This window comes from Mus caroli, unplaced genomic scaffold (genome assembly GCF_978045245.1).
Source record: "Mus caroli unplaced genomic scaffold, Mus_caroli_1 scaffold_2, whole genome shotgun sequence".
In the NCBI taxonomy this organism is placed as follows: Eukaryota; Metazoa; Chordata; class Mammalia; order Rodentia; family Muridae; genus Mus; species Mus caroli.
Genome location: NW_028227257.1, coordinates 136,120,675 through 136,134,551, shown reverse-complemented (window position 1 = coordinate 136,134,551; position 13,877 = coordinate 136,120,675). Strand labels below are relative to the sequence as shown.

The following is a 13,877-nucleotide window of genomic DNA, read 5'->3' as shown; positions in this document are numbered from 1 at the left end:
AATACTGTAATGTATAGAGGCCTGCAGGCATGTACACCACCTCAGATGTGCTCTGTTATGTTGTTCTACAGGCAGGAGCAAATACTAACCTACCAAAAGCAATTTACAGATACAATGAAATCTCCATCAAATTTACGGTACAATTTTTCACTAACAATAACATCTTAATCATTATATGCAAACAAAAATTCCAGGATTAGTAGAGCAATTTCTAATATAAACAAATGGCTAGAGGCATCACCATTCCAGATTTTAAGTTGTATTACAGAGGTATAAGTTATTTAAAACAAACAAACAAAAACCTAGCATGGTATTTGTATAAAAACAGACAATACACAGACATAAGTTCACATATCTGCATACACCTGCTTTCCTGACAAAGAAGCCAAAAATATACAGTGGATAAAAGACAGCATTTTTAACAAATGGTGCTACTCAAACTAGGTAGTGGTTACAGAAGGCTAAAAATATCATTATCTATTACCATGTACAGAACTGAACACAAAATGAATCAGGGACCTTAGTATATGATGAGGAAACCTGAACTTAAGAGAAGAAAACGGGAGGAACCAGACTAAACTCATTGGCATAGGAAAGGGCTTTCAGAAGAAGACAATAATAGCACAGGCTTTAAGACTAACAATTAAGAAATGGAGCTCCCTGAAACTGATTCTGTAAGGTAAAGGACATAATCACTCAAACATGGAGGCACCCTACAGAATGGAATAAAAGTCTTTACCAACTGTACACCTGACAGTGTTAGCAGTAGAATATACAAAGAACCAATAAAAACGAAAATCAAGAAACCAAAATCCTCAATTTTAGAGTTGGGTAAACAACTGACAAGAAAGTTCTCAAAAGATGAAAGACAAATGGTTGAACACTTATAAAAATGTTCAAAATCCTTGCTTAGCTTTCAGGGAAATGTAAATTCAAAGTACTCTGAGGTTTCATTTTACCTTAGCAAGAATGGTCAAGGTCAATAATATAAACGTCAACATATGCTGGCAAGGAGACAGGGAAGAGAATCTTAATTCATTGTTAGTGGAAACACACACTGGTATAACCAATATGGAAATAAGTGTGAAGGTTACTTAAAAAGCTATACCACTCTAGAAATACATGATGAACTCTACATCTTACTTGAAGGGTACTTGCTCAACCATGTTTCTTTCTGCTCTATTCAATACTACTAATAATAGCCAGAAACTGTGAACATCTTAAATATCCATCAACTGATGAATGAATAATGAAAGTGTGGTACATTTTCATAATTATGTATTATTTAGAAGTTAAGAAAAACAAAATGATGAAATTTGAAGGTCAATAGATGGAACCAGAAAAATAATCCAGAGTGAGCTAACCCACATTGAAAGAAACAAATATTGTATACTTTCTCTTACATTTAGATATAATGTATGCCACAATCTGAATTACAGGAAGTTAGGTGCCTATTGAGGACCCAGGTGAGATGAGAGGATTTCCAAGGAAAGGAAAATAGAATATAGTATGGATAAAGAGATAAGGGGGAAATTAGAATACAAAGATTAAATGGGGCAGGCCATGAGAGGACAGGGTAAAGAGGTAATTTGAGAAGGGCCAACTAACCTGGCTATTCCAAGAGCCTTATGGAAGCCTGCCACTTAAGACACTACCTAAATAAAATATAAACATACATGAAAGGATTTAAAAGGAGTCACCATATAAACAGGACAACAATGTCCCCAACTTATGCTACTAAGCAAAAGCCCCAATAGTGGAAATGAATTATACCTTGTTGAGTTTTTGGCTAAAGGGAGAGACTGTCCACCCACCCCACCACCACTCACCTCACCAAATCCTCATGCATCAATCAAAGGAGCCAATCAATCAAACAAACAAGCACTACAAGGTACTGATGAAGGCTTTTGGTTACCATGTACAACCTGACAGTAAGTCCTATTACTGAAAACACGCTTTACTTATTATACCATACAACATTAAAACCCAAAACCAAAAACAAAAATCAAACAGGTGCTGATCTAGAAGTTTCACCCCAACTATCATTCATGGTGCTGAAAGGTTCTCTGCATGCTACAGGAGGAGGAAAATGGAACCATCAATATAACGCAGTGACAAAGCCTGCACCTATGCCACCTCCTGCCTACAAAAGATACTGGTGCAATGGTAGCACAAATGTTGCAGCAGTCATCAACACAATTTTATTGAATTTAAGAGGTCAAGAATCTGACACTAGGAAGGTCATGGGTCCTAGACTAAAACATACCACATTATCCTATAGAAAGAACACAGTAATGACACCCACTGATCAGTCCATCATCAGCCCTCATCACAGATTCTACTTCTTATAGGAGATGGTAATTAAAAGCAACCCATAACTAAACAATGTGCAGAGAGTAAGAGGCTGCAAAGTACTCAGTCCTAAATAGAATGTCTTTCTCTAGCCCTTCCACTCAAGACTTGGGGATGTTTGAAGAAAAAAGAGAAAAAGAACAAGAGTTGGTGGATGACTTCAAGTAAATAATATCTTCCAGACACAACATAGTTGATATACACATGGACTCCAGGAATTGTGAATGCACACAAGTTCAAACCAGAATAGAATCCTAGCATTTACCGAGAGGACACAAAGTCCTACTCCTTACTAAGAAGCTATTTCTAATAGATAACCTGCTGAGAAAGAGAAAATCGGTCTTCACCAATGCAGCGGTATTGAATATATCAACCATACTCTATGGGCTTATATGTTTGCATGTTTTTGTTTTGTCTAGACTTTTATTTATTTCAGAATTTTCCGTTAGCAAAATATCATTCACTAATAGCAGGTGAGTTGTGACAGGATTTTCCTTGTCCAATCACACTAAAATATTATGGCAGCAGGAGGCCTGTTGATTGGACAGGGAAAAAGGAGGCAGAGCTAAGAGTTAGAGAGCATGTCGGGAGAAAGGGAAGGACAAGATGGAGGTAGATGTGAACCAGCATGGCTTTAGCCAACCACAAGTAGTTATGACATCATAAAGGTTAGAATGTTGGGATAATTTGTCTAATCTAGGTGGGCAGCTTGTACCATTTTTAATTGGCTTGATATTATTGTGCAGGCATCATGTGTATTGAGAATGTATTGATATATGAATCTGACTGGTTAACTATAAGCTTTAAGAGTTTTGATTTTACTGGATTACTGGGTATTGTGATATCTAACTGCAAGGTTGGCAGTTCTATTTGGTTACTGGAATGTGAGACTGTCAACTACAGGGGTTTACAGCTGAGAAAGAACTAGCAGCTCTAGGGACAAGCAAACCAGAGCTGGAAACATAGTGATCGATAGGGCATTGTGAGGCAAGATAGAGAGTAGCCCAGTGGGCTGGCGTCAGGACTGAGGTGGCCCATTGGTGCTGGGCTTAGTGCAGGAACAACCTAGCAATTTTTTTTTTTTTAATATTTCCCACTACAGTGAGTCTCCAAACAAGGGTTGCAAAAGTATCAGTATCAGAAAACAAATAATTGTTAGTGCTTCTGCAGCACAATGTGGAAGGCTTAGGTAACCAATATGGTAACATATACTGTGAAAATGAGGAAGTCTAAGAAACTCAAATGGGAAACCAAGGCCAACAAAAATTAGACTTAACGCTGATTTACTTAAAGGAGTTACTGTTAAGCATTAAAAATAGTGGACCAACACTGAAAGCAAAGCTTAAGAAATGTGCTTCACAATTACTTCCTCAACATAACAACCAAACAAAAGGGAAATAAAACAATAAGTGCTACAATCCAAAGGCCCCTGGTTGGGTAAAGAACTAAGAGTAAGGAAAGAAAGAAAGAAAGAAAGAAAGAAAGAAAGAAAGAAAGAAAGAAAGAAAGAAAGAAAGAAAGAAAGAAGTATCTGGAGTAATGACTCACTGATAGGGTGGATACATGATTGTCAAAAATTTATATAAATCACATTATGGAGAGAATTCAATTATCTAATTAATTATACTTACACTGAAAAGTCAAAGCTGGCAACACACTTGATTTATGATAAAGTATGAAAAACACACTCAAACACACTGACCTGCTCACATCAGGAAATCTGATGGGAAAATAAATAACTTGACACTTGGGTCTGATAATGCTTTCCAGATCCTTAGGCCTGTGATCAGGAATCAGCTTCAGGAATTTTCCAATAGAAGTAAGAAATGATTCCATATTAAAACTGGAATTGAATACCACAACATCAGCCACCAAACTGTAAAGAGAAAAGACGATTGCAAATTCATTGTGAATTATTTGATAATCCCAAGACCTCTGCATACTACCTAGACTTTTTTCTATACTTGAGGTTTGCAAAGAGCATCTAACGTTAATATATATGAAGCGCAACTAACAGAAATATAGTGTTCATATTCATAGTGAACATATTCAGTTCATAGTGTCCTATCATAAAAGGTTGGGTTAATGGCTTAAGTAAGGCAGGCCAGAGGGAAATTGAATGAAATCACATAACACTTGAAAGTAATGTCTACCTCCCCAAATGCCATAAACTTCCTACATTATCAGTACCAAGCACAGCTAGCCCAACAATGTCTCTGTGTACCCTACGACAGAGGATAGAAGGTTTCTGACTTCCTCACTGGCTCTGGGGAAGGTCATTGAGGCTTTTCCTATGGAATCATGATACCCTGAATACGATTTAGTTAAAGTCCATTGCATGTTTTAGCTTTTGCTTAAGAAATTTATGGTTTTGAGTTCTAGTACTACATGGGGTGATAGTAATTAATTTCACTTTTATGCTGTTTAGGACAGTCATGAATGTAGAAAAATAATTAGTGCAATAGATCTAGATATCCACATTATTAGGATTTATTATTTAAAAAGTATAAACGACCACAACTGTTGCTCTTTAGAACTAAACAAAAGAAATGTAGTATCGGGCTGGTGAGATGGCTCAGTGGGTAAGAGCACCCGACTGTTCTTCCGAAGGTCCAGAGTTCAAATCCCAGCAACCACATGGTGGCTCACAACCATCCGTAACGAGATCTGGCGCCCTCTTCTGGAGTGTCTGAAGACAGCTACAGTGTACTTACATATAATAAATAAATAAATCTTAAAAAAAAAAAGAAATGTAGTATCGATGATTTAGACAATCTGTCTCTTGTCAATAATTTTTTAAAATATGAAATATATTGTTAACCCAGGTTTTAGATAATATAAAAATACAAGTAATTTTCTTAATGTCTACTACATACTGTCTGAACACCAAAGGTAGCAATGGGTAGCTAAATAAACCTCAAAGTATAACGTGAAAAAATTAATTTAATAAGATTTGGTTCTTAAAAATGTCTATGATGGCTTATCTTGGTACACCTACATGTCAACTTGACACACCTAAAAAAAGGGAACGTGAATTGAAGAACTGCCTTCATCAGATTAGGCCATGTGCACTGTTTCTGTGCCATGTTCTTGATTACTAATTGATATTGGGAGATTGAAGCCCACTATGGGTGGTGCCATCCCCAGGTAGGTGGGACTGGGCTGTGTAAATGGGAGCCTGTGAACAAGCCAGTGTTTCTTAGTTTCTACTTCAAGTTGGAGGTCTTTCTCTGAATTCACTGAATTGAATGTTGTACTATGACTTATAAGAGGAGATAAACTGTTTCCATCCTAGGTTGCTTTTGATCATTTTATCTATCAACAGCAACTGAAGTCAATAAGAAGGAAGACATGAAAAAACAAATACCTTTATTTCATCCTAAAATAAATATAACAATAAGACTGAAAAAAATGCATGTCTACTAGATTATAAAAGTTCATCATAATATGAAGAGCTTATAGATAAAACATGAATGCCATGTTAACCCTTAGCTTAATTTACACCATAATTACCAAGGAAGGAGAGTTTGCTATCATTAGTAGACAACGAAACAAAACTATCAGAAGACCCATTGATTTACCATTCCTATGCAAAAAATTGACTTGGCTGGATTTTTTTTTTTGAGCCCCTACCTTGAGAAAATTTGGAGAACAGAGGCAACAACAAGATACATACTACAAAGGAATGAAGTGCTGACACAAAACTAAGTGATAAAGGAAGCAAATACAATAATATACTAAAAGCTGAAGAACATTATATCTAGTCTGTTTGTACCATATGTCAAATATTGCAGTTGTGAGCAACGGGTCATAATATACAGTTATAGCATGTGCTCATAAGTCAGAGTTTGTGAAACTTCTGTTTAAGGTGACGGCTTATGTCAGTAATCTTCAAAACCCTTAACTGTCACACGGTCCAGAAAGAACTCTGTCAGTGCCAAGGAACACAGAAGTCAGCAGGAACATGGAAGAAACATTGGAAGAAGAAACCATACTTCTCAAAAACCCTGGAGTTGGACTGCTCTCTGACATTCTTATTTCGTCTCTGGACAGCTGAGACATATTTTTCTTCCTATTACAAAGCCAAATGATGATGTAGTACAGCTATTTCTCTGCAAACTTGCCTATCAACTTATATTCTTGAAAGGAGAAATGCTGAAAAATCATATGCACAGTTTAGGTCTCTATCCTTATGAGGAAAGAATATCTGTAAAGGAGAAAGAGGCAGAGTCTAATTTTTTTAATTTAATGTTTGCCCACAACAAACATCTAAGCCAACTACTATTATTCTAAAGTATCTAGTCTATGCTGGTAAAGATTCACATTGGATTACAGAAATATACTTTTTCCACATATTTCTTTTCTGATACAAGTGGGTGTAACTTCCATTAAGTTTAAGGCCACCCATAAAGGAAAAACTACCTAATTCTTCCCTCATGGTTTCTCAGGATAATAAAAACATAGTATCTGAAAGAAAATATGGTACTAATTCAATAACCACAAAATCAAGACCAATGGTTTACATATTGATAAACTACAAGGCAATTTCATTTTAATTTTTAAAAATAGGTTATTTTTATTTTATGTTCATCAGTGTTTTGCCTACATGTATGTCTGTGTAAGGTTGTCAGAGCCCTGGAACTGAGTTACAGATAGGTGTGAGATGCCTTGAAAATGATGGGAATTGAACCTGTGTCCTATGGAACAGCCATCAGTTCTCACAATCACTGAGCCATTTCTCAGCCTCTCATTTTCATTTGTAAAACATATTTTCCGACTGCCACCTTAAGATAAAATGAAGTATTTTAATTTATTATGAATTTCAAGATGGGTGCTTTTTATGAGACATTTCACGGCAGCACTTCTACTCTTTTGATAGCCCTGCTCCCTCACAATTGAAGCAGCTTGTAAAAATGACTGTAGGAAAACATTTACAAACTGCTCAAAACAAAATTAGTACCATATAGCTGTTTTTCTATGTCAACTAAACTAAGAAACAGATTAGCAAGGACTGTTCAAACACATTATGAATATCTGCAGCTAACAGCTACTAATGAAGCTACTACTAACAGCCTAAACAGGAAGTCACCATAGAGTGAACTCTTACAAACTATGATAGGATGCATTAAAATATCATTGTCCATAATAAATGGCTTGCAGCAGAAGTGTGAAAGAGGAAGCACTCAGCTCTATTCAAGGGGTAGGGCACTGAGAGTTAGACCATGATCCAGGGAGTATACAAATATCACAAAATAAAATGGGGGGGGGTGGGCAGTGGGGGAGGTCAAAAGGGCAGAGGGTGTGGACAGGGAAGGACTGGGAAGTAAATGTGGCGGGGCTATAAAATGTGAAATCTCCAAAGAATCAATAAAAAATATCATGTTGGGAAAAAAATGTGCTAAGGATGATGAAATGTAGCTCTCCACAACAGATCGCTACTAGCAGGGGCGGGCAGAGGGAGGCTCGCTTTCTGTAAGGGTCTGGCCACCAGGAGCTTGTCCCTGCTCCATTGACTATTTAGACAACACAAACTGAACTTATTTTTTTTTCCAGATCTTTTTTGGGGGACAGGCCACAGGGTCCGGGGCACAGCTTGGAAGAATAGGTATAAAGGTAATCATGGTACATTGTGTGAAATTCTCAAATAATCAATAAAAATATTATGTTTAAATTTTTTTTATAAAAGAGCAGCAGTAATATTATAAATCTTCCATCAACATACATATTATAAAAAAAAAAAAACCCTTTAAGCACCGATACCTGTCTTAATAGTTTCCTAAATTTATAATGATCTCCATAATTACAAATTAATCATCTGAAAAGGAAAAGAAGGGGACTGGAAAAACAGCTTATCAGTAAAATGAAACTGCTTCAAAATCGTGAGGACACAAGCAGCCACAGAGCAAGCCAGGCATCTGTACCTACCTATAAGCTCAGCTCCTAGGAAGGCAAACAGATAAGGAACTTTGAGACTTGCTGGTTTCAAGTAGAGCAAATTAAAGCAGAAGCCCCAGACTTATGGAGTCTCTCCATAAATATCAAAGGAAGAGGTCCCCATAGCTTTCTTCTGGCCTGTGTATATGCATCCCCCACCCCTAAAAATCTGTGTTGAGAAAATGGGATAAAAGATGGCAAATATTAAGTTTCCCATGATCAATACCTACCACGAGAGAATTTGGTTGTATCCATATTGAAAATCTCTCTCCTGATATTTCTTGACAGGATATACCAACTGGTTTTCATGAAAGTACAAGATCTTTTTCAGTTTTCCCAGATCAGGCCGAAGGGCAGCCAGTTCAGTCAGGTTGAGTACAGAGCTTGCAAAGAGGGTCCTAGGGAAGAGATAAAGGTTTATTTTCTAAACATGCTTCATGGGGCATGCTTTGATTCCTCTCCTCCTTCCTCTTTCTACCCCAAGAGACATGTATCTCTATAGAGACAGACAAATACTTGCTATATTGTACCATGCAGAAGCAGTCTCACACAGTGCTGATCTTCTAAAAAGTAACTGTTAAGAATTATAAAAGTCTGATTGCATTGGTGTCAGCTTAGCTCCGTTTCTGAGGGACAGGAAGAAGAAGAAAAATATTGGCTGGATTTTACTGGAAAATCAAAAAAATGTTCTATCTGAGATAAAAGGAACAGAGATAAGGCTGGTTGGGGAATACTTTTGCCACAGTTTCATTATAACTTGACTTCTTTATGCAACCAACTACTGAAATTCAGTATAAAAGCAAATGTGTGCATGTTCATGTCTTGACAAAACCCTTTTTGATTCACGCAGTTTACTTACTAGTGTGGTCTCTTTTCTTGGCATGTTTTTTCAATTCCTCTCTAAAGTATGCTATAATCCCTAGCCTAATAAAAATATTGTTCTCTATTATTGACTCATAATGACTGGTACTAAATATGTAAAACCCTTTATATAAATCAAATAAATAATGATAAAAGGTTGACTGTGGAAAAAAACTGGACATTTGTCTATCCACATTTAAAAATAAATCAAACCACTTTGCTCTCTCTCTCCATTTACTGAAATGTCTACTGTGTAATAGAGGGAAGCTGAGAAGAACAGAAACGTTGATCAAGACAGCCCAGGAGGATGAAAAGTGCATCTCCTGGAGTCAGACACACAGCATAAGAGGAACCAACATAAAAGGAATATGAAGAGATTTAGATTCATGGCAAATGGCCCCTGATGAGCTGATGATGTACCACAGACATAAGTATAGAGAAAAGGAGAAAAGGGGCAACACTTGGACAGGTGAGAACATACAGATAACCCTTTTAGAGTAGCACTAAAAAGTCCAGATGCACAACACTGAGTTTTCTCTACAATCATACTTGTAACAAAAACCACAAGTAACAACAACAACCCCATAAATAACAAAAATACCCAGAAACTTTTTACTTTGATTCAAACAACCAATTTTTTTAAGTTGAAAATTACCCAGTGAAAGGCATCATTCAGTCAGGAGCTAACGCTCAGATTCCAAGGCTCATCCTGACTGAGGTACTATTGAAGCAATAAACCCTCCGAAGATGTATATTATCGTCCTTAGTGGGACATGGCAGGAAAAGGACATAAGGTGAGAACAAAAGCCGTAAGGACAAGGTAAGTTTTGACAGCTACTGCTTGACTATAAGGTACATTGAGCAGTTTATCTCAGAAGGAAGAGCTCACAAGGTTTTATGCTTAATATTTTTAAATTAACATCATGCCTAGAGAAAGTAGTTGGACAATGGTTCATAAATATGACATAGTACAATCACTGTGTAAGCTGCATTTGTACTTATTACAGTGCTACTACCGCATTCAGCTGTTTTTACATCACCAAAGAGCTGTAAATCGGAACTTTTATCTCTGTAAAAGAAACCTGTATTTAAAGCGTCTACCAAACTCAAATTAACAGCTACAATATTAGCTTACCACTTCGCCCAACTACAAATAAGTTGCTATTGTAATTGTTTAACCAAAATGACTCGATATCATGAGCCCATTAACTTCAATCTGGAAATTTGAAATCGTATTTATATACATGCTTTTTTGTTTCATTCTTGTAATGAAATTTATTCTTTTCTGCTCAGTTTGAATAAAAGCCATACACTTGCCACTCTGTCTAATGTATAAAGATGCTGAAATTCACCTAAGCACTGTAGACATATGAGCATGACCTTTTAGATGCAAATAGCATGGATATACAGTACTGTTCTTCATCACTGAGAAGAGCGAGAACTCACTGTCACCACAGGAGCAGCCATATACAGTGATGAGTGCTTAACAAGTAAAACTGATTTGAAATAACTGAGTTGAATGGCTATATTTGGTCATTGGCTGTACTATGTAAATGGGCCATCTAACACTCCTTTACACATGGCACCTACACGTAACTGCATGCCTAGCTAACTTTCCTAAACAGTCTCTTGTTGACTTGCATGTTGAAAATCTAGTTTCTAAGTTCATATTCATTATCTCACACTGATCTATTCTGGAATGGGACAATGTATGGAATGGGACAAGTGAGTTTTCCCCCCACTCCTGGTGATTAAAAAGACATAGCCAAAGCAAAAACTGTCTTAAATACTAAATTATAAAGTATAAGTCACCTATTATGTCACCAAGCAAAACATCCTCCAGCACATATCACACACCTACATTTTTTTTTTAATTTGCAAGATTCTATACTCAGTGGTAGGTGGACACTAGAAAGTAAAGGAAGAAAGTATGAGGAAAGAACTAGCTCAAGATCTGAACAGCAACCAAGGACAATGCAGGACAGCTCAGTCTGAAGAAGGATGAAACTGAAAAAGTACATGAGCCTTTGAAAGACACAAACACAGCCTTCTATTGTTATGGACAGAACAGCAAGAAGAGACTTAAAGATTTTAAGTAGGAAAATGATTTGGCTGTTTCCTTCTTTTCCGTTTGCCATTAAGTATAGAAAACTTGCAGAGTTTTAGTTTATGCTTTTAGCTCTTAATAGTATGTTGTTTGACTACCTTAAAAAGTCCTTCTAGACATGCATAGTGCTGCATAATTGTAATCCCAGCATTCAGAGACAGGCATGACTTCAAGTTGGAGGACAGCATGAGCTACATAGTCACTTTGAGTAGCCTAGACAGCACAGCAAGAAATTGACCCTTCATATACAGAAATCATTTCTAAAGTATGATTTTTCAGTTCATTCTATTAACAGGAACATCATAATATCTTTAACTAGAGCAAGTATCTTTCATATTCTAGTGTCTAACACCTGCTAAGGTTTCCCTAGTTACACTACACTTATAGTTTCTTATTTACATATTTTACCAAAAATTAAGATTATTTTTATAATAAAAAACTAATTGATTTTTTTGTTCAAAATGTTCAATGGAATCATTATTCTCATGATTAAACGAGGTTTGGAAACAGCCATGCCCCATTATACTTCAAAACCCAACACAATTCTAGGAAGTCTTATTTGATGTCAATTTCATTGAACCCATTACTTTCTTCTTAGAGTTCCTAATGACATTTCAGGTACTATTTTCTACTTTATCATTCTAATGTATCAAGTATTCAAGATGCAATCCAAAGGAAAGCAACTCATGGGGAAAGTTGGGTGTCAACTTGGTATAAAGATAAAGAACGTATAATAACATAATAATAATTTCTGTCATCTTTGGGGATTTGTGATTGTCGGTCTTAAAAAAAAATCAGTCAATTAACATTCAAAGACATCCATCTTACGGAGTGTTCTGGGAACACTTCATATAATATTTTAGCTCCATAAACTACAATAATTAATATGTGAAATATTTGTAATTCAAATCATCTTGTAATCAAGTCATCTTTGTTGATGACTATTCTTTAACAGCAACATAGTATTTTATATTGGCATGGTCTTTGCCCTTTAGTTCATTCCACTCGAGAATCTCTGGTGTTCACTTCAAAACACTATAAAGTTAGAAGACTGGAGCTCCAAGTTAATACAAGTTGTGTCATAACACTACTGGTGTCATTTCCATGGACACACATCTAAGGGAACACTGATCAGTACGGCCAGCACACTATCATTCTGTGTAGCTAAGATAGCTTGAAAAGCTATACATGCCTGAGACAATGAGGAATGGAGAAGAACATACACAGCAGCTTCCATGAAACTTCACCATTTAGGCCTGAAATTTGTTTCACAGTGGAAATTAAAGTACTCAAAACAACAACAATAAAATTGCTTCCATACATATTAACTAAGCTATTTCTACAGTTTTGCAGGGATAAGCAAAAATGGAACAAAATAGTGGCTCTATTTTTTTGTGAATCACTTCTACTACAACTATACAGCCCAAACTAAGATACTATGTAAAGATTCATTCTATAATAGATCTTAAAATCCTATTTTTTCATTACTTATGAACATTTGCCTTTTTGTTTTAAAGTGGGTTTTTTGTTGTTGCTTTAAGTTTTGTGTATGCACACAAGCACACAAGTGCAGATGCCCAACAGAGGCCAGAACAGCATGGGACCATGGGTGCTAGATTTATAGGTCATTGTAAGATGCCCAATATTAGTGCTAGAAACCAACCCAGGTCCTCAGGAAGAGCAGAAATCACTGCTAACTGCTGGTTCACCTTTCCAGGCTCCAAGCATGTTTTCTGGAATACTTTATTACATTTTTTAATCACTTGATTGTTACTTTTTTTTTGCTGTTTTCATGGACATTATCACTGCCCTTGGATTATTACTACTGCTACTTTGTTTTGCTAAATCTAAGGTATTTCTTCTAGGTCTCTAAAATTGGTGTACACCATTTGAAAAGGGACCTTCCATAAATAATTTAGTACTATTGATTTTATTTTGCTTACCACTTTGATTCCAATGATATCACTGGACAATTACTACAAATGTCAAAGCCATGAAGTATACTGTACATAGTAAATACTCAGGAGATGTTAGAGAAAAAAATGTTTACTAATGTAGTCCATTGTTTCCAAAAGATAAAGATGAGGGTATAAGTTCCAGGACTGTGACCATTTACATAGTTACTTCAAAGACAAACCTTTTTATAAACATTGATTTCCTGAATCCTTCATGAGAAAGTTGTAATTTCAATTTCTCAGTATATGTCAGAGGGACGAACTAATCAAAAGCCAGTTTTGGCAAGATCAAATAGAATAAACTGGAAATGAAAAGAGTCTGTACACCTATTTAAATTTTACAAAAAAAAAATCTATTATTTTATTTGGTTTTCAATAACCCCAATGATTGACCTGTGTTTTGTCTGTAAATTCACTAACAGTTACATAGGTCTGGGGGGTGAAAACAATACACACTAGTATCAGAAACACCTAAACGAAGCATGAAAGTCATTCAGCACAATGTACATTACATGCTAACTTTAGACACATTTCTTCTCTTCCAATCTATTACATCACAGTATACATCAAAGTCACCAAATATATCACAGCAAGGAAGAGCTCAGTATCCTACTCAATACATCCATACCAAATGACAGTGCAAAATGCAGTAGGCTGCTTGAAGTCCA

At 36.1% G+C, this 13,877-nt stretch overlaps 1 protein-coding gene across 13 annotated transcripts in view; it reads right to left on the bottom strand.

Moving 5' to 3' along the window:
* The window catches only part of Qtman (queuosine-tRNA mannosyltransferase), a 384,758-nt gene that overhangs the window by 185,145 nt on the left and 185,736 nt on the right, over positions 1–13,877 (bottom strand). For all 13 annotated transcript variants that reach the window (XM_029469981.2, XM_085834933.1, XM_085834937.1 and 10 more), the window contains 2 exons: positions 8,517–8,684; positions 4,055–4,228 (listed from right to left, as the gene is read on the bottom strand). In XM_029469981.2, coding sequence (XP_029325841.1) covers positions 4,055–4,228; positions 8,517–8,684 — 342 coding nt within the window. The remainder of the gene's footprint in view (positions 1–4,054; positions 4,229–8,516; positions 8,685–13,877) is intronic.